At 28.3% G+C, this 23,534-nt stretch overlaps 8 protein-coding genes across 21 annotated transcripts; 3 read left to right on the top strand and 5 right to left on the bottom strand.

Annotated features, from left to right (window-relative positions):
* Positions 1 to 181: 181 nt before the first annotated feature.
* Positions 182 to 8,437, top strand: l(3)05822 (SH3 domain-containing lethal (3) 05822). 10 transcript variants are annotated; one of them, XM_034316497.2, is made up of 10 exons: positions 1,643 to 1,793; positions 2,388 to 2,442; positions 2,925 to 3,003; positions 3,113 to 3,233; positions 3,312 to 4,070; positions 4,140 to 4,403; positions 4,514 to 6,533; positions 6,606 to 6,698; positions 6,781 to 6,890; positions 6,974 to 8,437. In XM_034316497.2, exons 1-7 carry the CDS (start codon positions 1,755 to 1,757, stop codon positions 4,643 to 4,645), a joined length of 1,449 nt encoding a protein of 482 aa, XP_034172388.2. In that variant the 5' UTR covers positions 1,643 to 1,754; the 3' UTR covers positions 4,646 to 6,533; positions 6,606 to 6,698; positions 6,781 to 6,890; positions 6,974 to 8,437. The 10 variants fall into 10 exon arrangements, with proteins under 10 accessions (XP_034172390.2, XP_034172389.2, XP_034172388.2 ...); XM_034316493.2 differs by having other exon boundaries at positions 6,778 to 6,890; XM_034316496.2 differs by having other exon boundaries at positions 4,514 to 6,698; positions 6,778 to 6,890; positions 6,974 to 7,183; positions 7,317 to 8,437.
* LOC117600722 (uncharacterized) lies at positions 6,108 to 8,450 on the bottom strand. The gene is given in 9 exon segments (XM_076693034.1): positions 6,108 to 6,234; positions 6,236 to 6,305; positions 6,502 to 6,662; positions 6,744 to 6,927; positions 6,999 to 7,181; positions 7,245 to 7,461; positions 7,538 to 7,710; positions 8,000 to 8,175; positions 8,323 to 8,450. Coding segments are annotated over 9 exon segments (1,407 nt in total). The 5' UTR covers positions 8,439 to 8,450.
* A 575-nt stretch (positions 8,451 to 9,025) lies between these two features.
* LOC117600721 (cysteine-rich hydrophobic domain-containing protein 2) lies at positions 9,026 to 12,963 on the bottom strand. Its single transcript, XM_034316502.2, has 4 exons — positions 12,561 to 12,963; positions 12,048 to 12,258; positions 11,846 to 11,962; positions 9,026 to 11,551 (listed from the first exon to the last, which is right to left on the bottom strand). Exons 1-4 carry the CDS (start codon positions 12,677 to 12,679, stop codon positions 11,501 to 11,503), a joined length of 498 nt encoding a protein of 165 aa, XP_034172393.1. The 5' UTR covers positions 12,680 to 12,963; the 3' UTR covers positions 9,026 to 11,500.
* A 419-nt stretch (positions 12,964 to 13,382) lies between these two features.
* On the bottom strand, positions 13,383 to 16,005 carry LOC117600674 (condensin complex subunit 2). 2 transcript variants are annotated; one of them, XM_076692795.1, is made up of 2 exons: positions 15,853 to 16,005; positions 13,383 to 15,482 (listed from the first exon to the last, which is right to left on the bottom strand). In XM_076692795.1, exon 2 carries the CDS (start codon positions 15,414 to 15,416, stop codon positions 13,437 to 13,439), a length of 1,980 nt encoding a protein of 659 aa, XP_076548910.1. In that variant the 5' UTR covers positions 15,417 to 15,482; positions 15,853 to 16,005; the 3' UTR covers positions 13,383 to 13,436. The 2 variants fall into 2 exon arrangements, with proteins under 2 accessions (XP_076548910.1, XP_034172303.2); XM_034316412.2 differs by having other exon boundaries at positions 15,868 to 16,005.
* A 157-nt stretch (positions 16,006 to 16,162) lies between these two features.
* Usp12-46 (Ubiquitin-specific protease 12/46) lies at positions 16,163 to 18,978 on the top strand. 2 transcript variants are annotated; one of them, XM_034316414.2, is made up of 8 exons: positions 16,164 to 16,425; positions 16,714 to 16,794; positions 16,905 to 17,121; positions 17,197 to 17,277; positions 17,362 to 17,654; positions 17,723 to 17,860; positions 17,942 to 18,085; positions 18,166 to 18,978. In XM_034316414.2, the coding sequence occupies exons 1-8, from the start codon at positions 16,423 to 16,425 to the stop codon at positions 18,271 to 18,273; spliced, it is 1,065 nt and encodes a 354-aa protein (XP_034172305.1). In that variant the 5' UTR covers positions 16,164 to 16,422; the 3' UTR covers positions 18,274 to 18,978. The 2 variants fall into 2 exon arrangements, with proteins under 2 accessions (XP_034172306.1, XP_034172305.1); XM_034316415.2 differs by lacking the exon at positions 17,197 to 17,277 and having other exon boundaries at positions 16,163 to 16,425.
* Positions 18,607 to 19,513, bottom strand: RpL21 (ribosomal protein L21). Of its 2 annotated transcripts, none has more exons than XM_034316417.1 (2): positions 19,377 to 19,513; positions 18,607 to 19,125 (listed from the first exon to the last, which is right to left on the bottom strand). In XM_034316417.1, the coding sequence occupies exon 2, from the start codon at positions 19,109 to 19,111 to the stop codon at positions 18,632 to 18,634; it is 480 nt and encodes a 159-aa protein (XP_034172308.1). In that variant the 5' UTR covers positions 19,112 to 19,125; positions 19,377 to 19,513; the 3' UTR covers positions 18,607 to 18,631. The 2 variants fall into 2 exon arrangements, with proteins under 2 accessions (XP_034172308.1, XP_034172309.1); XM_034316418.2 differs by having other exon boundaries at positions 19,282 to 19,422.
* A 46-nt stretch (positions 19,514 to 19,559) lies between these two features.
* Positions 19,560 to 21,907, top strand: Prosalpha6 (Proteasome alpha6 subunit). 2 transcript variants are annotated; one of them, XM_076692796.1, is made up of 6 exons: positions 19,560 to 19,681; positions 19,951 to 20,201; positions 20,282 to 20,441; positions 20,515 to 20,724; positions 20,817 to 21,027; positions 21,795 to 21,907. In XM_076692796.1, the coding sequence occupies exons 1-5, from the start codon at positions 19,679 to 19,681 to the stop codon at positions 21,024 to 21,026; spliced, it is 834 nt and encodes a 277-aa protein (XP_076548911.1). In that variant the 5' UTR covers positions 19,560 to 19,678; the 3' UTR covers position 21,027; positions 21,795 to 21,907. The 2 variants fall into 2 exon arrangements, with proteins under 2 accessions (XP_076548911.1, XP_034172307.2); XM_034316416.2 differs by lacking the exon at positions 21,795 to 21,907 and having other exon boundaries at positions 20,817 to 21,442.
* Las (lipoyl synthase, mitochondrial) lies at positions 21,155 to 23,365 on the bottom strand. Its single transcript, XM_034316413.2, has 6 exons — positions 23,175 to 23,365; positions 22,799 to 23,104; positions 22,409 to 22,565; positions 22,278 to 22,335; positions 22,035 to 22,190; positions 21,155 to 21,961 (listed from the first exon to the last, which is right to left on the bottom strand). Exons 1-6 carry the CDS (start codon positions 23,250 to 23,252, stop codon positions 21,604 to 21,606), a joined length of 1,113 nt encoding a protein of 370 aa, XP_034172304.1. The 5' UTR covers positions 23,253 to 23,365; the 3' UTR covers positions 21,155 to 21,603.
* Positions 23,366 to 23,534: the final 169 nt, after the last annotated feature.

The following is a 23,534-nucleotide window of genomic DNA, read 5'->3' as shown; positions in this document are numbered from 1 at the left end:
TGTTGAGAAAGGAACCGTCCGAGAGACCGTACGCTGAAGACGTGCCGAGACATCCGTGGCTCTCGAAACCTCTACGAGTGTGTACCACATCTAGCAGCAACAACAACAGCAGCAGCAGCAGCGGCAGCAGATCCTCGTGTCAGGATCAAATTGTACCAGAACTACCTAACAATCCTCAAGACTGACTTTTCCATGAAAAGAAATATATTCCGCGCGCGATGAGCCCAGTTTTACATGTTAATCCTCTATTTGGACGAGATCGATTGTTTTTCTTTCTTCTCGTTACATTCTAAAGACGGTTTTAGAATGTAAGAATCCGATGTTTACGTTTTTGGTGGCATATGTGTTGGGGAAGGTCTAACGGTATAATCGTTATAGTTGCGAAAAAATATTTAATTTCATTATTTAACAGAAATTCAATATCAAAGTTTTTTTTATATTTTATTAGCAAAGTATATTTGTTTCATTTACGGGCTATGCTCATATGTCTGCTTTTAAATATCCATTAAATTACAAAAAGTTTCAAGGTTTGTTTTAAATTTTAAGAATTGTGTTTTTCCTTTCGAGTTAGAAATATGTATACATTTTATCAAAAATTACTTTTATTTTATACATTTTTCTATTAAAAAGAATTTAGTGTAATCTTCAAAAAGAAATTAACGATTAAACCCTTGATCTTCACTGATAGCTTGATGAAATGAAAGTGTCATGTATTGTATTTGATATCTATACAGATTATTTTGTGTTTCTGTGAAAGTAAAATTAAATGCAAAATTATCGAATGTGTGTATGTTGAACGCATGTGTGAGACTTTTTTTTCCTTTATATTTTATAACGTAATTTTCTGTGCATTAGATGTGTTTAACTCGGTGCACAATTCCTCGTATCATTTGAGTCAGGGTACAATGGTAACAGCGTTTCACTGACGCTAAAATGTGTATATAAAGACAGTTCACTGAATTCTAATGAATCCTAATAAACGTTAATTAGGAGTATTAATAAAAGGTTCTGTACATAGACAAATAAAGTGACGTTTATGGTACATTATTCCTCAACTATTTACTCGTCGATTTAAATTTCTGTATGGAATTAAAATATACTATTTGTTTTATGTTAGTGATAAACCCTTGAACAGCAGAGCGTGGATTACTCGTCACACTATATAATAAAAATGGTTTCATATATTGGAAATGTAATTCTATACCGCAGTTCACCAGAGTCCATAACTGCGAAAAGACCAGTTTTCGTTCTTCGCGCTTCTCCAGCGCGCATCTTTGCCCTGATTGGCGATACTCCTAAACGAAGTGGAAGCGATTAGCAGAGAGCTCGCTTCGTTCCCCCACCATCTTCCAACCTGCGCGTCGCAGTTATGGACTCTGGTGAACTGCGGTATAAAAGAACAGTGTGAAATTTAGAAACTAAAAACAATGTGAAATGCATAATTAAATTAAAGTTGTGGCTCTCCCCAGGGTCTGCTATCCAACCATGTCCAAGGGTTGAAGAAAATGATAAATAAAATACAAAACCAGTATTGCAATATTCTTGAACCAATTATTATGTAATCAGATTTCTAGAAAATTCTGTTTTCATTAAGTTTTCATTAAACATTCTTAATGTTAATATCTTTTAATGTTTAAATTATATTTCTACTGGCGTTGAACAATATTAAGCAATTAAAGAATATTTTTTATAAATTTTTATTATTTCTATTGAGTGATGTTAGACAACAAAAATGTGTTGGAGGTTAATGTTTCATGTTGGATAATGGAAAAAGATTCAACATTTTAAATTACGTAATAGTCTTTCAAAGTAAAAATTGTTATATTATGCGTACTAAAGAAAAATAATATTTCGTAGAATTAATAAAGAAATCAAAAAAGTATTTATTTAATAGATTTCTGCGTTTAGGTTAGGAATCTGAGATTACACATTAACCACCATGAGGAAATTAATGTACCCAGAATTTTTCAGTTTTGTAATAATTCGCCTTTTATGTAATTTTACAAATTTCAAATCAGTATACCTACGATATATCGTCATAAAACAATTTACAAAATTTTTATATCTGTTATACGGTTTTGCCTAGGAAAAAAAACATATGTATATATATATAAACAGTTGATAAAGATTTTAATTAACGATCGTATTACTTGTAAAAACAACTGTTCTTTGCAATCGTAAAAATTAAACGTTATTGATTCAAGAACTTTCCTCGATGAGTGAAATCACTCAATAACGTAATCAAATTTTTTAGTAACACACGACTGTTTTTTTGTTTAATCAGCGTTTGATTTTCTTAGAAAATTTTGTTAAAATGAAAAATGTTCATTGATTGAATTGTGTCATCGTTTAATTAATTTATTTTAAATATTTTATCCTGATGTCAGATACATAATAGTTGCAATCGTGTCGAACGAAAAATGGCCGCAAACGTAAGAACAGGTGAGTAGTATGCGCAAACCTGTCAACGATTGTAACTGTCATTTAAAGAAAATTATCAAGTAGTTAGTTCAGTCCAAGAAATTCTATGTAACATCAATTTAAATGTCGTAGTCTATTATTAACATATGTAATATTACAATTAAATTTAATTACTACGTCACATTTTTGACTCGTACGTCAGATTCAAGAATATTGCAATTCGTTAAATTCATAATGATTATCCCTGCCATTATGCATCTGTTTAATGTTAAAAAAAGTGTTTGACATTTGATAGTGGGCGTGTAATTGTAGTACTTGAGTTCTTCCGTGAATACGGGCATTGTGTTGTCGGATTTTGTTTGTATTAACGCTACGCATTTGCCTCGGTGTATATGAATGTTTAGGAAAAATTTATACGAGTAATCTATCCAATACACGTTCCGATATCGTATCTCGTGAAAATTACATTCTGAATTATAATTTTATTTCATACTCGTTTGCAGAAATGCGAATTCCTACACGTTCTGCTCCTCGTCCACCTGTAAATTCAATAGCACAAAGAAATGTTATGTGGAATAGCACGTGAGTTCAATGCTACGTTTTTATGCAATTTTTCATTTGATTATTTTTATTGTTAACATATTTTTTGTATTATAATGTGTAAAATTTGTACAATGTTTAATTTTCATAGAAATGATGTTTACGGTTCTATGCAACAATCCATTCAAAAGAAGAAACCACCTCCTCGACCACCACCACCAAAGTTTAATCAAAATCATTTACAAATACAGAAGGATAAATCAAAGAAACCAGTATGTAGATATTAATTTAATCAAAGTTTCTTTTATTTATAAATGTTATTTAACTGTATTCGCATGGTATTTATACAGGCAAAACCAACAGAATTATTGAGTAATCTTTTTGGAAGGAAAAGAAGTGAACATTTAAGTACAACACAATTGAATAGCCAAATACAAAGTGCAATATCACAATCTGAACATACAAATGGATCAGTTTGTCTAATAGATTTTAGTCCACCTGGTTCTCCAACTTTTACAACTCGATCAAGTAGTGACGGTGTTAGCATTGATAGTTTTGGCAGCGATGGTAATTCAAATCCATCTGTATTCACAAGTAGTGGAAATACATCTCAAACAGAAAGTGCCTTTGAAGATGATTTTGATGTGTTTGGAATATCTGCTAAGAAAATGCCAAAAAATGACCCTTGGCAAATTAATTCGATGTCAGATCCATTTGGACCATTAGAAGTAACTAATTACAATACAGTTGAACCTGTAAAATCCATAGGAGATGCACAGTTCTTTGCTTTCAATACAAATAATCAAATGTCTTTTAATCAGACATGTTCAAAAATTACTCAGTCATTGCCTACTATTATTCGTGCAAAAGTACCCAAACCACCAGCACCAAAAATTTCACAGAAAAGAGTAGAGAATAAAATTAATCGTTCAATTGAGATAGAGTCCAATTGTTTTAATAAAACAGCAGGGCCATTTACAAAACCAATAACATTAGATTTAACTAATTCATGGCCGAACGAGACTAAAGATAATTCTTCTCCACCAATGCCCACAATACCACCACCTGCGCCACCACCAGAGTATTTAACAGAAACAAACGATCTTTCAGTAAGTAATTATAATTTGATTTATATATTTTACATAGACAATTGTTACTCTTTAATTTTACATTTTTAGACGATCAGTGAAGAACCTTATGGCATTGCTCTTTATGACTTTCCTGTAACGCACGAAGATGATTTACCTTTTAACGAAGGTGATAAAATATATTTGATTAAAAAAGTTAATGATGATTGGATGGAAGGCAGGATAGGAAACCGAAAAGGAATATTTCCTATTAATTTCATTGATATAAGAGTTCCACTGCCTGGTGTTCCAGATAATGTAGTTGTTGCTATCTATTCCTTTAAAGGGGAAACAATAGAAGATTTAAAGTTTAATGTAAGTTGATAAATTCATATATGAGGTTTTATTAATAAACATAGATAAAAAAAAAAAAAAAACAATATTGTCAAGATACATTTGAATCTTCTGTGTACTATGTGTTGCAGGAAGGTGATAAAATCACAGTTTTATCAAGGATATCACAAGATTGGTTGTACGGTGAATGTAAAGGTCGGAAAGGGCAGTTTCCAGCAAATTATGTGAACAGAATCCCATGTAATATTCCATCATTCAATTAATCTGTATGTATATGTTATAAATCAATAGTTTCACAACAATATTATTTTTAAAACGGAAATCGTGTTTCTTCAATCATTAAATGGCTAAAGGCAAAAGACTGAAATTTTATAGATGAATCCATTGCTTTGTAAATTTTAGTGAAACGATATTTTGACCAATTTTTAAATCAAAAATTAAAAATTAGAATATCTGTGCTTAATTCTCTATATTAAAAGAATAAAATAATTAAAGATTTTCAATATTCAAAAAGAGAAATACATGAAATGTTCTTTTTTTACTATTATAAAGTTAACTATCAAATATTAAAATTATTCATTAATAATGTAATATATATATATTTTTATACATTAAATGCATGAAGAAATATACACGTACAAAGGGATCAACATAGAAATTTGCATGGTATTTACAATAGCTTGATAATAAAAGTGTTTGTCTTTTGCATTGCAGACAAATATTTTTCTATGTAGTGTATTATCAAATTTAAAAACAATATTCTCTATATATTTTAATTTTACTATACACAATAATAAATTGATATACTTGTTCAAGAAACAATCCTTTAAAATACATTTTGTACTTTACTACGTACGTATAAGTAACATATAAAACAAACAATTATATATTTTTCTACATGTATATAAAATGTTTCATACTTACAGCAATTAATATAAAATTACAGTTAAATACGTAATGCTTCAATTGTAATATCATACTTTAAAATGTATAACAACAAACAGAAATCTTTGAGTGATTGCAATTACGTATTACAACTAGAAATAACAAGAGTTCTATATCTAACAAATGGGTATATTTCATATTTATTACATATTAAACTGTATTTCGTTATATTCAAAATCTATCCTAATCAGTTACCAATGTAAAAACGATGATATAACTATTAAGTATGTGGTACATATATGGATACGCAATTTTGGAAATATATCATTTTAATATTCCGGATACTTAAGTTTTCGTATACATTAATGTAAATACTTAATTACATGTTTACAAATTTAATTTGTGCATAACTTGTGAATTATTTAAAATATTTCTTAAAGATACGTATGTATGAAAGTGTATGTATGCGTGTATATAAATAGGTACTTTTCAATTGTACTATCTACTAGATTGTTATAAAATTAACGAAAATGACAAAAAATTTCAATTGCAGTATTAATAACAATTTAATTAATTCTACGATTTATATTGGAATCAGATGGAATTCGATTTCAAAATTAATAAATTAAAAACTGAAATTTTTCAATTATTCTTTAAGATGCATTGTTAATTAATTTTATAATATGCGTAAAATGATTTATTTAATGTGATAACATTAAAGATGTCATGATTGTATAAATTTTAAATTCTTCCTTAGTTTGCAAAAACAAGTAATGATAATAATTTATATGTAGAATAAAAATGTGTGCATATGGAAAAAGTATTTTGTTATCTTTAATGCTAACAGTCTTTAAAAAAAAAAAAATTAATACTAATTGTAAGTATTCGTAACATGATATTATACGCAGAAATACTATCAGCAATTCTTTGCTCGTTAAGCGTGATAGCTCTTGTCAACAATAATTGATGACTGTACTGATTTTAAATGTGTAGAATATTTGTAATAAAATATACATTTGTTAATGTATTCGGAATATACTGAAAATACATTAGTGCCGTACTAAACGTCCAAGAATGGGACTGTTATCCAGAGAGCAGATGCCGGTTAAATTTATTTACTTAAAATTTTAGATATTTAACACTGACGTGGATTATTCCACAATATCAGTTCCAAGAATTGGTGGAGATAGCGATGGACTGTTAACCGGACGCAATCCTGGACCATTAGCGAGACACCATTGTATTACGTCTTTGTAACGACTTAGAGTCTGTATCACAGCCTTTTTAAATTTTTCACCTGTTAAGTAGTATAAAAAGAAATTAACTGCAAAATTCCAGTGGTATACGTGAAAACATAAGCCACGACACCATTTCAACAACATTTTCTCTTTCAACCTGAAAGAGTCGGATATTAGAAATAAATAAATATAAGTATATACATATTTTATTTTTATTATTATTGTCTTTTAATCGTACCAATGTACATATTCTGCTTTTTCCTTTGTTTCAGTAGCAGGAAATTTAATCAGGATAATATCCCAATAGAGTTCCAAAGTTTCAACTATGCCAAGGGGTAACAGTAATATTAAATAAACGGTTGACACAACAAGTAACGTTCTGGAAGTATGATGTGTTCTATTTGTTTTATGTCTGAAATTTTCTAAGAAATGATACTATTCAATTTATTTATGATTCCTTAATTACAGAATTCTAGTTAGACGAATTACTTACGAGTTAACTGACAATGAATTTTTTCAGTTTTCTTCATGTGTAAGATAAGTAAAACATTTCCAATAAATATGAAAAGTAATGGCAACCACGTTGATAAAGCAATGTAGAAATACATAGCACTACCCCATGGTTTTATTTTCTTTTGACATGGAATAAATTCGAAAACACTATCCGTTTCGTATCCTGTACATTAAGTAATTTATTTTAATAATTAACATAGTCAAATTTGAAAATATAAATATTTACCTCCTGAGTATAACTTTGTTAATGATATGATAAAACTGACGAATATTAAAATTGTAATAGTTATTATTTCAGAGCAATTACTACAACAACTACGTATTCCAAAAGGAAACATAATAGCGAAAACTCGTCTCCAGGTGAGAGCCACAACCAACCAAGTAGATGTAAATTGGAAGAATTCCATACTAACAGAATTTAAACTACACAGGAACCTATTATTCTAAACAAAAAACAAGGTAAATCTCAATTATTTTTATAAATGATAAATTCGAAAAATTATTTAAGCAATCACTTACCATGAAAAGATTATTAACAAACGTAAAGTTTGATTTAGCAAGACCTACAGCATAATTAAAAACTAGCGCTCCGTTATCAGATAACGCAAGCGCTTTTAAATAAAGTGATAAATTCGATTCGCAAAGTATAGGAGTACTTAGCATCCCAAAAGAAATTGTATTTAATATTACACCTGTATAAATAATAATTGAGAATAACGTATTAAATGAAATGCAATACAATAGACTCTCGATTAAGAAGAGGAAAAGACCCGAATTTTAAAAAAAATGCCGGCATTACGCGATCACGATTTCTGAGACTTTCGAGGGCCCTCTTAATTAATCAACTAGATTCAGTAATTAAAAAATATTCTAAGTAAAATACGATCAAATAAAATTATTTTAAAAATTCGAATTTTTTACTACTCCAGTTAATTGACAGTCTACTGTATTATAATGATAAAAGTGCTTTGTTGTTCTTACCAAGAATTATAATAAAAGGCGTTATATAGCCAAGTAGAAAACGTACAAATTTAACAAATGGTTGTAACGATAACCAGTAAAAACGAACTTCACAAGGCCATATAATTTCCAAGTCTGGTTGCGTGAAGTTGTAAATAAAATCCAAAGTTTTCAGTGGTAATGGACATGTTAAATTTCTTCGAACAAAAACGCAACACACGTTTTATATTTATAATTTTTAATTTAATTAAAACACAACATGGTTTTTAGAACATAAAACAGATTTACTTATGAAATATAAGACTTTCATAATGGATATTTATTATCTTGAACGTTCTTCTCACCTGAGTTCGTCTTTTAACGAAGTTTGGGTAGATTCAATTGTTTGTAATAGTACATTTAACATCAATATAAACAATTGTATGTTTATATAATTTAATAAAATTATTTTTACACACATTATGTAAGTGTATTTAAAAAAGAAAAAGCATATAAAGTATTTTGCTTGAATTTAAGATCTCTTCCTCTGTCAAACACCTTTTCACTACGATGACTAATAATGATGTCTTCTCATTAAGAACAGCAAAGGCACCTGTTGTCAATTATCATAACATAGAATTATTCTCAGCAAATATCATCTTAATACAGATAACAGCTTATAAGGCTTGTATGTGATTAGAAGCAGACCTGCATTCTGTGTACACTTAAGTTGAAATTTGTACGCGCCTTTCCAAACGTTTCTTTAATAGATATATATTTACGTTTATTTTCGTAAAACAATGTTTCTCTTCGTAGAAAAAAAAAATTATATCCATAATTATAAAATAATTATAAAATAATTATGGGTATACAGTTTCTAATGTACAATTGAATGAGCAATTGAATGTGCAATTAAAGCACAATATTTTTAACTGAAAGAATGTTTAAACAATTAATCATATTGGATAGGAATTATTGTCATAAAAATATAGTTTACAATATATTTTCAACATATGATATATATGTACATATACAATTAACACAAATTCACAAGTGAAAGGCACACATTTTAAACATGATAGCCTGATTTTTATTTTTGCAAAATTATTAAATATTCTTCTTTTCTTGTACTGTGCTAAAATATATCAATTTAATTTGGTATTAATAATAAGCTGACTCGTTTCTTTAAATTCATTTTATCAGAATTTGTACACTTTTATTACATTTTGATGAAACATGATCAACATATAATTATATATTTTTGGGGACAATATTTTTCATTATTTGTTCTACCTATCAAAAATATATCCCTCTTGTTGCATAAATTTTGTACCTCGCGCTATTTTTTCTTTCCTATCAATTCTTTCTATTATAATTTCAATATAATAATAGATTTGTCAGTTTTTAAAGAAATAATTTATTTTCTAATAATAACATTTATTTATTGAAATAGTTCTAAATTCGTCAGATTCAATTCATTCCTCGAAATAATTTTATAATTCTCTAATCTCAAAAATTCTAAATTTGTTATAATTCTTAATTACTTATACAAATATGGGATTTTGTGTAGGTATTAAATATACATTTCTTAACATATGTATTTACAATAGCACTCATAAAAATGGGCAATATAATTTTACTCCGAAATTAATTATATGTAATTCTAATTTTTAATTTTAAATGCAATTACAAGTAATGAAGTTACAGATTCATATCATTCAATTAATAAATGTAGATTCTATTTTCATTTCTTCTTCATTAAAACGCTACTTTTAAAATAGTTGCATCCACACATTTACAAATATCAGAAAGTATACTTGCATTGTATCTAAATTAATAAATTCACTACACTCGAAAAAAAAAAGGAATAAATATTGATTATTACAAAGATATATTATTAATATTAAGATGTAGCACACACAAGCATATTGACCTTTATTGATTCTGCACAATTCTACACAAACAGTTAAATCTTTTCATATTTATGGTTCTATTGCACAGTACATCTCAAATAAAGTAAAATAGAATATTAATACCATTTTTTTTATAATTAATAACTTGAAATACATGTTTGTGATATTTCATAAATCAGTTGATTTAAACATTTACTTGGCACATCAAAAATATTACTTCATACAATGATATTATTATTATTTACTATATATACATATACATATACGTATATATTATGGCTATTCTTGAAAACTTTGCAAATTAAGTACATACCATTATGAAATAAAAATATGAACACCTTATAAGAACTCAAACATATACAATCTTAAAACATGTACAATATGCACACATAAATTGAAAAACTAGTCTTATATTCTCAATCACAGCCACTGAATAATAAACAAAATATTTATAATACTTTTCCAATTAATGTGTTTTATAAATTTTGTTACAGATCAAAGTTCAATAAGAATGATCTTAATTTCTGTCAATCAATCAATGTATCACATTTCAGAAAACAATTTTTTCCAGAGAAGTATCTGTGCAGAACCATATAACTTATCATAAAATATTAATGATTATTGTATCGATTATTTTTTTCCATTTTCAAAAATCTATCACTTTCTAAAAATTGCTATCAGTAATCAAAAATTAATTTATCTCCTACTGTGTCTTAAATATCGTTTAAAACCATTTACATTTGTCTATATACTTAATTGTCCTAAATTATGTAAAATTTATGTCAGAAAGTAAAATGCATATATGTGTCATATTTTCTAATATCACCTTGGTAAGAAATCAACCTTTAGACAAAATAAGTTTCTATATTGTATACATAAATATATACATACAAATGAGTATCTGCAGATTTTGTATTATTATATATATATATATATATATATATATATATATAAGGACTTCATGATAATTATTTTTTGTCTCTGGGTCACAAATACAGCAATGCCTTAAAATTTAACCACAATCAACTTTCAAGGGAATTAGTCATTTCAGGTATATGTTTAATTCCTGTTGTGTGGCCAGTTCTAAGAATTGTTAGGAACAATAATGGTCAACTTTCAAGGCATTGCTGTACTCAAATGCATTCGTTGTACTGTGTCAGATTAATTTCTTACCTGAAAACCTAATATCTAGTCAAAATGTAGGTTTTGTAAGTTATAAGAGAACAAACAAGTTATTTAAAATAATTATTTTAATGACTAGTGAATCAGATATTGATTTTTTTGCAGCTTTCTGTAGGACATTTGTTAATATTTTTCTGTTTTCAATTAAATAATAAACTTGAAAAAAGTAAAATTTCTTTTAATAGAAAATAAATACATAAACTTTTCGTACTTCTATATCTGATCAAGTATATTTTAAAAAACAAAACTAATTTGTCATAGTTAATTCAGATACTTATTTCATTATTATACAATGCAATCCTACATATAATATTTACAAAAATAAGCATCCCACCAGTGCCTCTTCTAGTAATGCTTCACTTTTTATTATTTCAAAATTAAGCCAGAAGCATTTGGCTTTTCATATTTTAGACTTGTTACATACGTAAGGTTCAAAAGTCCAGATCTTTTAGTCAGGTTTGTATATGGGTATTTTTGGGATAAATTCAATTAAAAGTACCTGTAACATAAATGGTGAAAATAAGTATATGTTCACTTATACTAAACAAAGGTAAATAGATAAAAATAGCATAAAAAGTGATGTAACTAAAGTATAAACTTATTTATATAAGTAAGGTTTCAGCTATTTACATAATCAAAAAGGTCAACTTCTTTTTCTCAAAGAAATAATTTGTAAGAAAAAAATATTTTTATTAAATTTTTATAAGTAAACAAATTATATTGAAGATTTCATGTTCAGAATTTAACTTTAACACATTGATTGCCACAGTAATTTATGTTTATATTTACTTACATATTCCATCATGGATGAAGTATCACATCTTTGTTTCGCTAATCTCCAATGTAATCCAAGTTTGTGATACAGCCTACTGTTTTCCCATTCTAATAATTTGTTTAACGAATGTTGTGTCTATTCAAAGTATTTTAATATTTTTTAATACAGTACATGTTACTATAAAATAAGAATGTTTAAATAAATTGAATTGTTTATTTACCCTTTTACTCAAACAAATAACAGGCCAAAGAGAACATCCTAATGTACAACAACAGCAAACACAACCACAAAATAACCATTTAACATTAACTGGTAATGTTTTTTTCAGTACACTATTTATTCTCATGACAGTCGCTTTAAACTCTTCCGGAGCAACACGCGACACCAGGCCATTCGGAAATTCTGATTCAAAGCGATTACTAAGCCCAAATCTAAAACAAATAAAACATCAAATTATACAAAAATAAATTCTTTTTGACAATCATTAATTTTTAACCGACTTCGAAAAGGAGGAGGTTACTCAATTCGATCAGTATGTACTTTTTTCTTTATACAATTTTACGTTTTATAAAATATATATTTTTTAATTAATGGATAAATCGTTGAAATCGTTGATAATGTGAGGTCTGATATATAAAAATATGTAATTTAAAGCTTTTGTTTCTTTGTTCTTAAAACCAGATTTTAAATTAATGTAGAGAAAAAATTTAAACAGTAACAGAATATTACGCACACAGTCATGTTGCCAGCTCCACGAATAACTATAGGATCTGGTACCATTGTTACGTAGTGTTCTTCCAAGTTTTGTTCATTTTCTTCCTCTTCTTCGTAAATTGCATCAAAATCTGCCATTATGAAATATTCAACGGTTCCCGCTCTACGAGCACACAATTACATATATCGTCGCAAAAGAACAATGTCTATTCTACTAGAAAATACCGAGTTTTTGCTTTTTTACATTTAAGACGAAAGTATGTTCATAGGTTGATTCTAAATATCATACGTAAACATTTTCGTGGCCCTAAATTATAGGCCAAACAGTAAACTTTTGCTTGAAAGTTATTCGTGATAAACATCAGTCACAACATAACACACGACGCGCACTGCAGATGATCACAGCTCATCAATTTTTCATATAATGCGATTTCAGGATCGCCAACATTGCAATTTACATATGTAGTAAGTAATTTTGATGGCTCCCTGAAATATATATTCTTCTAGAACTCTGAATGCGCCCAATATAAATGGCAAATTTATTAAATTCTAACATTTACTCATCCAATTTATTGTTTCAATGTAGTTCATATAAATCATTTAATCATATTTTAAAATTTATTTTTAAAATTAACGATGGATCACTAGCAGTAACGCTATTGAAATCTAAATTACTGAATCTCTTTGAATCAGTTTACAAAATATATGAAAAGTTATAAAATAATGGAGTCATTAAAAAATGTACTTAATTTATTGTGTATTAAAATAACATTACATGAATATAAAATAAAACAGAATTTTCAATATGTATCTATCTGTTGTAAATAAAATATATATATTTTTTTTTACATTTAAATATGTTGTGTACAAGAACTTTGTAGATTTATAAATGTATTTAATCTTGTTCTATAATGAGTTCTTTTAAGTCAGAACTAGAAGTTATTTTTAACGTTTTTTCATTTGCTAAATGCAATAAAGATACAAAAGAAATTGGAAAACTTAATGCTTCAATATTAGTTCTGGTTAATAAATTTGGCACAATTTTATATACCTCACTAAAATATTTGCTCTCTTGCATTTTGTCAGTGAGTTCTTCTTCTTCTCCCTCTGTTTCTTTTACAGTCTCATATCTTTTACTCCTTAAACACGTCCAAATAGATTTCTTTAATTGTTTCATATCAATCCTTTTTGCACGTGTACTATAGGCAATACATGCCTTATTTATTAATTTTGGTATGGCAACTAGATTTTCTCCAGTAAAAGACACTTGTGTTCCTGTCAGATTCTCATTTTCAGTTACAAAGTTTCTATTCTCTTGATATTTATCATTATTCACGAGAGAACGAGCCATTGATACATCATTGTCATTTCCATGGTGATAATTATCTTCATCATCGGATAAGCAAGTAGCATTTATTTCTGGACATTTAACAGTCAATAGATGAAGATACAATTTATTAGCTCGTGCGATATCATAATGTTTATCCGGAGGTAATGTTAATATTTCTTCGTTCCATTCTGTTTTAACGGCGTTAACGATCATTTTGTTTGATTTACTTGGTAAAAATTTCGCTTTTATACTTTTGAAAGTTTCATCACCATAATTTAATTCCATTTCTTTTCTTTTCTTTATTGGTGCTTGCTGGCATGTTTCAATTACATTGCTGTTAGATGATATTTTTTTGAAATTAGTAAGTTTCCAATGCGATGGTCCTGCCCAATGTATATTTAAATTGCTGTGGACGAACGAATATTCTGATGTTTTTGATGATGATACTGCATTGCTTAAAACATTACAAAAATCTACAATATTTTCTACTGGTTTTGATGCTATAGCACACATATTTACATTTTGTTCTGTGCACTCTTCTGTATTAAAATAATTTCCACTACTAGAATCACATTCATCGTCAGATGGTACACCAGCATCAAGATCAAATTCAAATCTACTTTCATTACTTTTTTCTAGGTCAACTGTTTCTAGTTCTTCATCTGCATTCCAACTATGAAAGTTAAAATAATGTATAGGAAAACAAATTTCCATTTGCGATAAGTCTGTTATTTTTGGAATAGTGCATGCTGAATTTTCATCTCCTATCTCTTTACATTCTATTCTATCTACCAAAACATCATTATATGGATGTGGATAAAATCTAGAATTTGCATGGTTTGGTAATGATACTTGATATAACACATTTGTGGTTTGCGAATCTGCTTCCATAATTGCTAAAGAAGGCTTTTCAGTTTTTATATCAGTTCTTAAGGCTTCCACAGTACTAAATGGTTTATGTTTCTTTTTCATCTTTTTTCTCTTCTCCAAGTTTTCTGCTTGATTATTTGTGACTTCCTCCTGACAGTCCATTTCTAATGCATTATTATGATTTTTATCATCCCTTTCTTGTCTCTCCAATCCACCAACCAATTTAAGTATGTCCATATGTACTCCATCAACACGAAATCCATAGATTTTAGTGCTTACATCTAAAGATGTACTAGCTACTTGTAAATTAGACATATTGGCATCTTGTTTCTTAATCATGTATGTCATGAAATCAATCATCTCTAAGCTAAATGCATTCTTTGGATTAATTTTATTCTCTGTACCAAGTTTTATGCACTGAGATATACGCTCTGCCATTTGAGAAGCTGGCATGTGTACTAAAAAACTAAGCCCTAAGGAACGTCTGCCGCTTGTGGCACTTGGTACAGAGGGAGAATAATTTATATTTTTACGACGAGCCAAACGTTCTGCTTCGTCGTCATTTTCTAATAAAGTGAAATCACCACTTGATTTTCGTGAAAGAACAGATTTTCGTCGTAATGGTGACGAAGTAAATGAAAGCGAATTCACATTAGATTCTGACATATTTATCATATTCTTACGAACTGCCACTTTTAAACTTTAAATTTGATACTGTGTCCGACTTCCTTATTTATATTCCTAAAAAAGATATATTACAAATTTTTAGTAAAATATATAGATAAAATGTAAAGCGGTGAAACGGTCGGTTAACAATTAACTACAGTAATAAGTCTAATTCAAACGTTAGAGAAATACAATATACGTTAGTATCAAAAATTTAAAATAATGCCGGGGGGTGGTGGTTATATACACGCACGGAATGTTGACATCGTTTAAAATTTGAAAAATGATTAAAATTAGAAATAATAACCCTATAAATGAACGTAAAAATATGATTAGAATAATTAGAAGTGATATTTTTTCAAACTTTAAAACTTCGTATCGTAATTAATTTGTCAAATTTTTAAAATATGTAATAATTTACAAAAGAAAATAACGAAATACAAACATTTATGAATGTTACCTGTAATAATTCATACTAATAAATGCAGAATTAGTGGTGCCTCGCTAAAGGTACACACATGTACTTGCATATATTTGTTAATTATATTTGAATTGTTTTGAATGATATGAGGGCAAGAAAGCATACAGGAATACTGGAAACCATAGACTATTTATACAGATAAATTACATCATAGGAGCTGAAACCGAATAAATTTTCATGTAGAGACATCTTTCGTTGGAAAACCATTCCAGAAATCGATATCAACGCCCCTTTCTTATGCTTTTGAGGACGCAAGATTGCTTTTGATTATTTTACGAAAACTAAATTAGTACTGCAATATCTTTCAAAGCGAATGTTAATGAACACGTTAAATGACACAAGTGAACGATATCTGGTAGTGATTACTCTTATAAAATAGTTATTTTCATTTTCGTAGATAGAATTGTAAACAATTATGCAATTGTACTAGTTTAACCAGTAAATCTGTAAGTTAGAATACCATGGAGGTTTTATTGTTATCAAAATCCATGCTGTTTGTTTGTCAGTGGTCAGTAATAATTATTAAATCATAAAATGGTAAGACTAAACAAATTTTGTAGTTAACAAAAATTTGTTTTTATTTTGTTTTTTTATAATGTCAACATTAATGTTGTGAATCTTTTTTAACCATAGCTTGTTTTTAAATCCAGTTATCATGATAAGAGATAACACATAGTTATAAAAGCAATGAAATATATTTTCGAAATGAAATCCTGCACATAAGAAATTTTTTCAATGTTTATTTTGTATTATTTGTACCATTATTATGATCTGTACCATTATTTTATCATAAAAATTGTTAGTATGTACTTACTATTATTTTAGGGTGCAAATATATCACAGCTAGAAAGAGATATTGGTTCTGATCAATTTCCTCCTAACGAACATTATTTTGGATTAGTTAATGTAAGTATTAGATACATATAAAATAAATTGAATGATATACATGTGTTGAACAAAAGATTCAATTTGACTGTGTTAATAATAATAAATTCAATATTTATATATCATTACAGTTTGGAAATACTTGTTATAGTAATTCTGTATTACAAGCTTTATACTTCTGTCGTCCATTTAGAGAAAAAGTTTTAGAGTATAAAGCTAGAAACAAACGAACAAAGGAAACATTATTAACATGTTTAGCAGACTTGTTTTACAGTATTGCAACTCAGAAAAAGAAAGTTGGATCTATAGCTCCAAAAAAGTTTATTGCCAGATTAAGAAAAGAAAAAGGTTAGTGTAAAAATATATTTGTTTTACTATTGCACAATTTTTTATAATCATACATATTGAATTTGTTACATATAGAGGAATTTGATAATTATATGCAACAAGATGCGCATGAATTCTTAAATTTCTTGATAAATCATATAAATGAAATAATTCTAGGTATGTAAATTTACACAGATACATATATACATACATATGTGCATGTCATATTTTAAAAATTTAATTCTATGTTGTACATTTTAGCTGAGAGAAGTCAGAGTAAACCAGCTGGTGGAAAATGTGGTGCAGGTGATGCTGGTTCACCACCTGAACCTACTTGGGTTCATGAAATATTTCAAGGAATTTTGACATCAGAAACGCGCTGCCTTAATTGTGAGACTGTATCTAGCAAAGATGAGGATTTCTTTGATTTACAAGTTGATGTAGATCAAAATACTTCTATCACGCACTGCCTCAGATGTTTCTCCAATACTGAGACTCTTTGTAGCGACAACAAATTCAAATGCGATCATTGTAGCAGTTATCAAGAGGCTCAGGTATTAATTAAGAAAATTTAAGAAATGCTGATTTTAAAAAGAATTAATATATTCCTCCTTTTTTGTAGAAACGAATGAGGGTTAAAAAATTGCCGATGATACTGGCATTACATCTGAAAAGATTCAAATATGTAGAACAGTATAATCGTCACATTAAAGTTTCTCACAGGGTAGTTTTTCCTTTGGAACTTCGTCTGTTTAATACTGTATGTAATTTGAAATGTTTTATTACATATTACTTTTTATTACAATTCGTATATAAAGTACTTCTTATAATTTATTTATAGAGTGATGACGCGGTAAATCCAGACCGATTATACGATTTGGTCGCAGTTGTGATACATTGCGGAAGCGGGCCTAATCGAGGACATTACATTTCCATAGTAAAAAGTCATGGATTTTGGTTACTCTTTGATGATGATATGGTCGATGTAAGCTTCTAATAATCCACATTATTAGAAGTACTTATTGTTAGATATTTATATGTATATGCATTTAATCTTCATTACAGAAAATTGATGCATCTACGATAGAGGACTTTTACGGACTTACATCGGATATACAAAAAAGTTCCGAAACTGGTTACATTTTATTTTATCAATCAATAGATTGTAGTTAGAATTAAATATAATTATATGACAATTAAACAGATCCTATAGTAATTTCATACTTGATCGAAATACCATACAGCGTATAAGATTAGAAATATTATGTTATATTATTTATAAATTATGTATAGATTCAATCATATTTTGTCTGTAAAATATAAATATAGTCATTAGCTTCATGAATTATTCGTTAATGCAATGCCTTCGTGAAAATCGCCTTTTATTAGAAAAAATTATTTGTATTAACTTTGTTGTAAAGCTAGTCTAAAAAGTTCTAATTTTAATTTTAAATCAATGCAATTAAAGAATTTAGAATGTAGGATATGTATAAAAATAACACTAAGTTTTCAAAGACATTTTTATTCAAATTTAAGCAATAAATTCATAAGGAATAGGAGCAAGTGAAATAGGATTTTCACGTCCAGATACAATGTGTGCACCCCTGGGTTCAGCTGGTTGCCTCTTTAGTTGGACTCGGATATTCTTTTCCTTTGCTTCCTTTCTGAGCCTTTCATTTTCCTTTACTCGTTTCAAAAAATCTTCTCTGCATTTAGAATGAGTAAGATGTTCAATACGAACATTGATTCTTTTAGCAATGATGCGTCCACGGACTCTTTTATTGACAATGACACCCAGAGCATGTGAAGTCACATTAAATACACGCCCAGTTTTTCCATGATAAACTTTATAAGGCATTCCTTTTTGGACAGCTCCATTACCTTTAATGTCAACAATATCGCCAACTTTGTATACTTTCATATACGTAGACAATGGAATTGTTCCATGTTTGCGGAATTTTCGAGAGAACAAGTCTCTTGTTCCTCTACGATATCCCTTCGAATTCGTCATAGTGATTGTTTAACCTGTAAAATATGTAATAACATTAAATTTAAACAAATGAAAGTAGTAAAAAATAAAATTGTGCACATATGCAGATATGAACACGTGCATTGATTAACGAAAATAATTTTAGACAAACATAGTTGTTTTGGTTAGTTAGAATCATAAAATACAAATACCTTATATGATATATATAAATTTTAAATGTACAAATTAAAGAATAGAGTTAATATTACACAGATATTTAATAAATTCTTTATAAATATATACGTACAAGATCAATCACGATCACTGAAGGCCTTGAAAAAGAAAAAACAAGACCATCAACTCAACTGTTACGACGCAAAATTCGATTATAATCGATATGTATGTAGTAATTTGTTTCGATATTTAGTTTGATATTTTGATCACTAGATTGCACTACTATAGCACAGCCGACTCTAATAGTTAAAGATGTTGCCTCTCTATAGTTTATTCAATCACTTGTTAAACTGCATGACAGTTGTTTTCTGAAAGTTCATGTTTGAAAATTATTAATTTAGACGTTTACGTTATTCATCAATCAAATATTTAATAATGGTATTTATTGCTCATGTTTTGAAAATACATAAAAATAATATCAAATTTTGTCCATTGTAATCGTAAGACTTGCAAAATTACTTTAATTACAGGGAAAGGGTTATACTTCTGATCTTATAATTAGGAATTTCTTAATTATTTTTTGTATGAAATTATATATGTATGTTTTATATTATGTTCTAATATTTCGTCTTCTAATTCAATTATTAGATTTATTATTAATATGATGTGTTAAGTAATGATGAAAATCAATTTCATGAAATTTTCAGTTCCGCAATCAATACGACAGTGATGTCACAGTTTGGAGTCCGCAAGGACGTTTACATCAAGTGGAATATGCGATGGAAGCTGTTAAATTAGGATCAGCCACTGTAGGACTTAAAAACAAAACTCATGCTGTTTTAATCGCACTCAAAAGAGCTTCATCCGAGCTTTCAGCGCATCAGAAGAAAATGTTCCCCATTGATAAACACATGGGAATTTCTATTTCTGGTTTAACTGCTGATGCTAGAATGTTAAGGTACATTGCAAGAGGTTTTCATTCATTGTTACTGACAAAAGTTAAATTATTTTAAAAATTTTGTTTTAATTTATTTTTAGTCGATATATGCGAACTGAATGTTTAAACTATAAGTATTCCCATGATGATGTATTACCTGTAAGTCGTTTACTTGCATCATTGGGAAATAAGTTGCAAACATGTACTCAGAGATACGATAGAAGGCCATATGGTGTGGGTTTACTTATTGCTGGTTATGATGTAAGTTATAAGATGATCAATTACTATTTATTTAGCGTTAAATTATTATTAAAGTGTTATTATTGTTCTAAAGGATCAAGGACCGCATATTTATCAGACGTGTCCTTCATCAAATTATTTTGATTGCAAAGCAATGGCTATCGGTGCACGTTCTCAAAGTGCCCGCACATATTTAGAGAAACATCTTAATGAACTTCTTTCGTGTGATCTTGACGAACTTATAAAACATGGTCTTCGTGCATTAAGAGATACTTTACCTAATGAAGTTGATTTATCCATTAAGGTGAAAGAATTTATTTTTCTTGTAGATATTTTAATTCATAATACCTATATAGTTTTGAATAATGTATTATTATATATGTACTGTTATTACAGAACGTCTCTATTGCGGTAGTTGGAAAAGGTACAGATTTTACAATATTTGATGAGGATGCGATATCCGTTTATTTATCCCAAATTGAAGATGATAAACGTGGAAGACCTACCGAACCAGATGTAGACCCAGATTCTAGACCTCCACAACCTCCACCTTCTGACGAAGGTCCACAAGATCCACAACCTGCAGTTGCAATGGAAACAGATTAATGTAATATATTTTATAACGTGTTGTATGTGTACATACAAAATGAATGTGCATTTTGTGCTTAAAATTTGTATTTCTATTATAATTATCATATTCAACTTAGGAATTAAGGATTTTTGAGACACGAAAATTGGTGAAAGAATTTAAACACATTTCCGTTTATTTACAGTTACAATTTTATGCATAATTTACATTTTTACTATCATATATATACAACTATTGGCGTAATTAAGACCTTTTTCTAGGGACTGGAATTTTGGATTTTTAAAACATTAGATTCTTAGAATTCTAGAATAGTAAAAAGAGTTAGTTTACGGGGGGCACCCTGGCTCCTACATATTTAGTTACGCCAATGTATATAATTGATTTTCATGAAACTGCTATTTCACATACATAACTACGATACTTTTTTGTTTTACATGGAGATAATTTTCCAACTAAGTGGCAGCAATCAACGCGTTAATAACAACACATTTCTATGCACAAATTTACAATAATTTATACTAAAAAATATATATATATATAAACAATCATTTTCATGATAGTCACAACAAAATAATATTTTCATAAATATATTTACTATTTCTCGATCTTATTACTTCTTTGCTTTTTTAATATATTTGTTAAGAAGAATTCGCCAGCTCTATAGGAAGAACGCACTAATGGGCCGCTAGCAGTGTATAAAAACCCTAATTCATTTCCTAATTGTTCCCATTTTTTAAATTTTTCAGGTGTGACATATTCAATAACTTTTAAATGTCTTTTTGTAGGTTGCATATATTGTCCAAGCGTTAAAGCATCTACACCTACATCTCTCAAATCTTTCATGGTCTGTTCAACTTCTTCATCAGTCTCACTCAATCCCAACATTATCGATGATTTCGTAATTAAATCTGGATTTAATTTTTTAGCTGTCTTTAAGACATTTATTGACTGCCTAAAATAGTATATGAATATGTAAGTTTTTTATGTTTATTAAACAGATAAAGAATCAACTAAAGATTTGTTACCTATATTGAGCTCGTCTATCTCTAACAAATGGAGTTAATCGTTCAACAGTTTCAATATTATGGGCTAACACATCAAGATTAGAATTAACAATTGTTGCAATACAATTTTCATCACCTCTAAAATCTGGTATCAAGCACTCTACTAAAATACTGCTCCTACAAAAATGTATGTCAAGTTTAATTAACATTAGATTATAATAACAGGAACAGTATAACAATAGAAAATTAAAATAATTTACATACCTTTGTTTAATACATTTAACTGTTTCTGCAATATGATTAGCTCCACCATCGTTCAGATCTATTAAAATATATAATTTTAATTTACTATTATAACTTAAAATACTACATAAATTATAAAAACATTTACTAACCATCTCTGTCCACAGATGTAAGTACAACATAATCCAAACCCCAATCTGTTATCGCAGTTGCTGTATTTATTGGTTCTTCTGGATCTAATGGTAATGGTGTACGTGATGTTTTAACAGAACAGAAACGACAACCACGGGTACATGTGTCTCCCATTAACTATATTAAATTTTTTTCCACTATTATGTTTTCGTAATATTATTAATTAACCTTTTTGAATAAAATTAAACTGTTATTCAAGAGGAGTGCAGCAACTGAGTAAATTTTTGTGAAAATAAAATTTTACTTTATACAATTATTAAATAGTAACAAAAAAATATGTTTTGAAATTTCGAATGACAATTTTATATTTGATACAAAGTAACATAATGTATTGCTATGGTACTACAAACCATAATAGTAGCAGTTGCTGTCCCATGCTTATCGCCTCCCCAGCATTCTCCAATGTTGGGACACCGTGCCTCCTCGCATACAGTACTTAATCGTAATTGTCTTAATTGTGATTTTAGTTTACTGTAATTTTTACCCACTGGTATCTGTGTTTTAAGCCACGGTGGTAATCTTAAACGAGATTTATCTCCTTTTTCTAATTTTAATTTTCCATCATATTCTTTGAAGTCGCCAGTAATAAAATCTTTAAAATCAGGTCCATTCTCTAATTTTTGGGAAAATGTTTTTTCTTTGACGCATTGTAAGTGCTTTAACAAATAGCAAGTATGTATAAATAATGAATAAAAAATGTCTGGGTTAATGTTGAATGCAACTTACCGCGGAATGAAAATTGCAAACGGTCAATATTTTTATTTGATTTGACTTACGAAAAACTTGGAACATGATTATTTGCATGTGAGCATCAACATTCAAATAACCTATAAAAATCCAATAAAAAAAGGAACTTTATGATATAAAGTAATATTAATTATGCTTATGGACTGTAAGCAAATGATCATTCTTATTATATAGTTGCAATTTATAATCTTCTGTAACTATAATATATATATATATATATATCGCATGTGCGTTATAAATACATAATTATGATTTAATATATATATATATATAATATACTATAGTCTCCGGCATGAAAAATATAAATTAAGCAATTACATCAATGATTAAAATGTTTGT

Source organism: Osmia lignaria, chromosome 16 (assembly GCF_051020975.1).
Source record: "Osmia lignaria lignaria isolate PbOS001 chromosome 16, iyOsmLign1, whole genome shotgun sequence".
Lineage (NCBI taxonomy): Eukaryota > Metazoa > Arthropoda > Insecta > Hymenoptera > Megachilidae > Osmia > Osmia lignaria.
The sequence above is the reverse complement of the archived record's forward strand: the minus strand, read 5'-3'. Positions and strand labels throughout refer to the sequence as shown.

What these genes read in the sequence shown, in the direction of transcription:
- LOC117600721 (XM_034316502.2), bottom strand. Translation starts at nt 12,679, where the DNA reads ATGGCAGATTTTGATGCAATTTACGAAGAAGAGGAAGAAAATGAACAA. An exon ending in TTATTTGTTTGAGTAAAAGG is followed by an intron (nt 11,963 to 12,047) that starts GTAAATAAACAA and finishes TACTTTGAATAG; the next exon opens with ACACAACATTCGTTAAACAA. An exon ending in CTTCATCCATGATGGAATAT is followed by an intron (nt 11,552 to 11,845) that starts GTAAGTAAATAT and finishes TTTATGTTACAG; the next exon opens with GTACTTTTAATTGAATTTAT.
- LOC117600674 (XM_076692795.1), bottom strand. Translation starts at nt 15,416, where the DNA reads ATGATAAATATGTCAGAATCTAATGTGAATTCGCTTTCATTTACTTCG.
- Usp12-46 (XM_034316414.2), top strand. An exon ending in ATTATTTTGGATTAGTTAAT is followed by an intron (nt 16,795 to 16,904) that starts GTAAGTATTAGA and finishes ATATCATTACAG; the next exon opens with TTTGGAAATACTTGTTATAG. An exon ending in AACTTCGTCTGTTTAATACT is followed by an intron (nt 17,861 to 17,941) that starts GTATGTAATTTG and finishes ATTTATTTATAG; the next exon opens with AGTGATGACGCGGTAAATCC.
- RpL21 (XM_034316417.1), bottom strand. Translation starts at nt 19,111, where the DNA reads ATGACGAATTCGAAGGGATATCGTAGAGGAACAAGAGACTTGTTCTCT.
- Prosalpha6 (XM_076692796.1), top strand. An exon ending in GCTGATGCTAGAATGTTAAG is followed by an intron (nt 20,202 to 20,281) that starts GTACATTGCAAG and finishes ATTTATTTTTAG; the next exon opens with TCGATATATGCGAACTGAAT. An exon ending in TACTTATTGCTGGTTATGAT is followed by an intron (nt 20,442 to 20,514) that starts GTAAGTTATAAG and finishes ATTGTTCTAAAG; the next exon opens with GATCAAGGACCGCATATTTA.
- Las (XM_034316413.2), bottom strand. Translation starts at nt 23,252, where the DNA reads ATGCAAATAATCATGTTCCAAGTTTTTCGTAAGTCAAATCAAATAAAA. An exon ending in CAGCAACTGCTACTATTATG is followed by an intron (nt 22,566 to 22,798) that starts GTTTGTAGTACC and finishes AATTTAATATAG; the next exon opens with TTAATGGGAGACACATGTAC. An exon ending in GTTAAATGTATTAAACAAAG is followed by an intron (nt 22,191 to 22,277) that starts GTATGTAAATTA and finishes ACATTTTTGTAG; the next exon opens with GAGCAGTATTTTAGTAGAGT.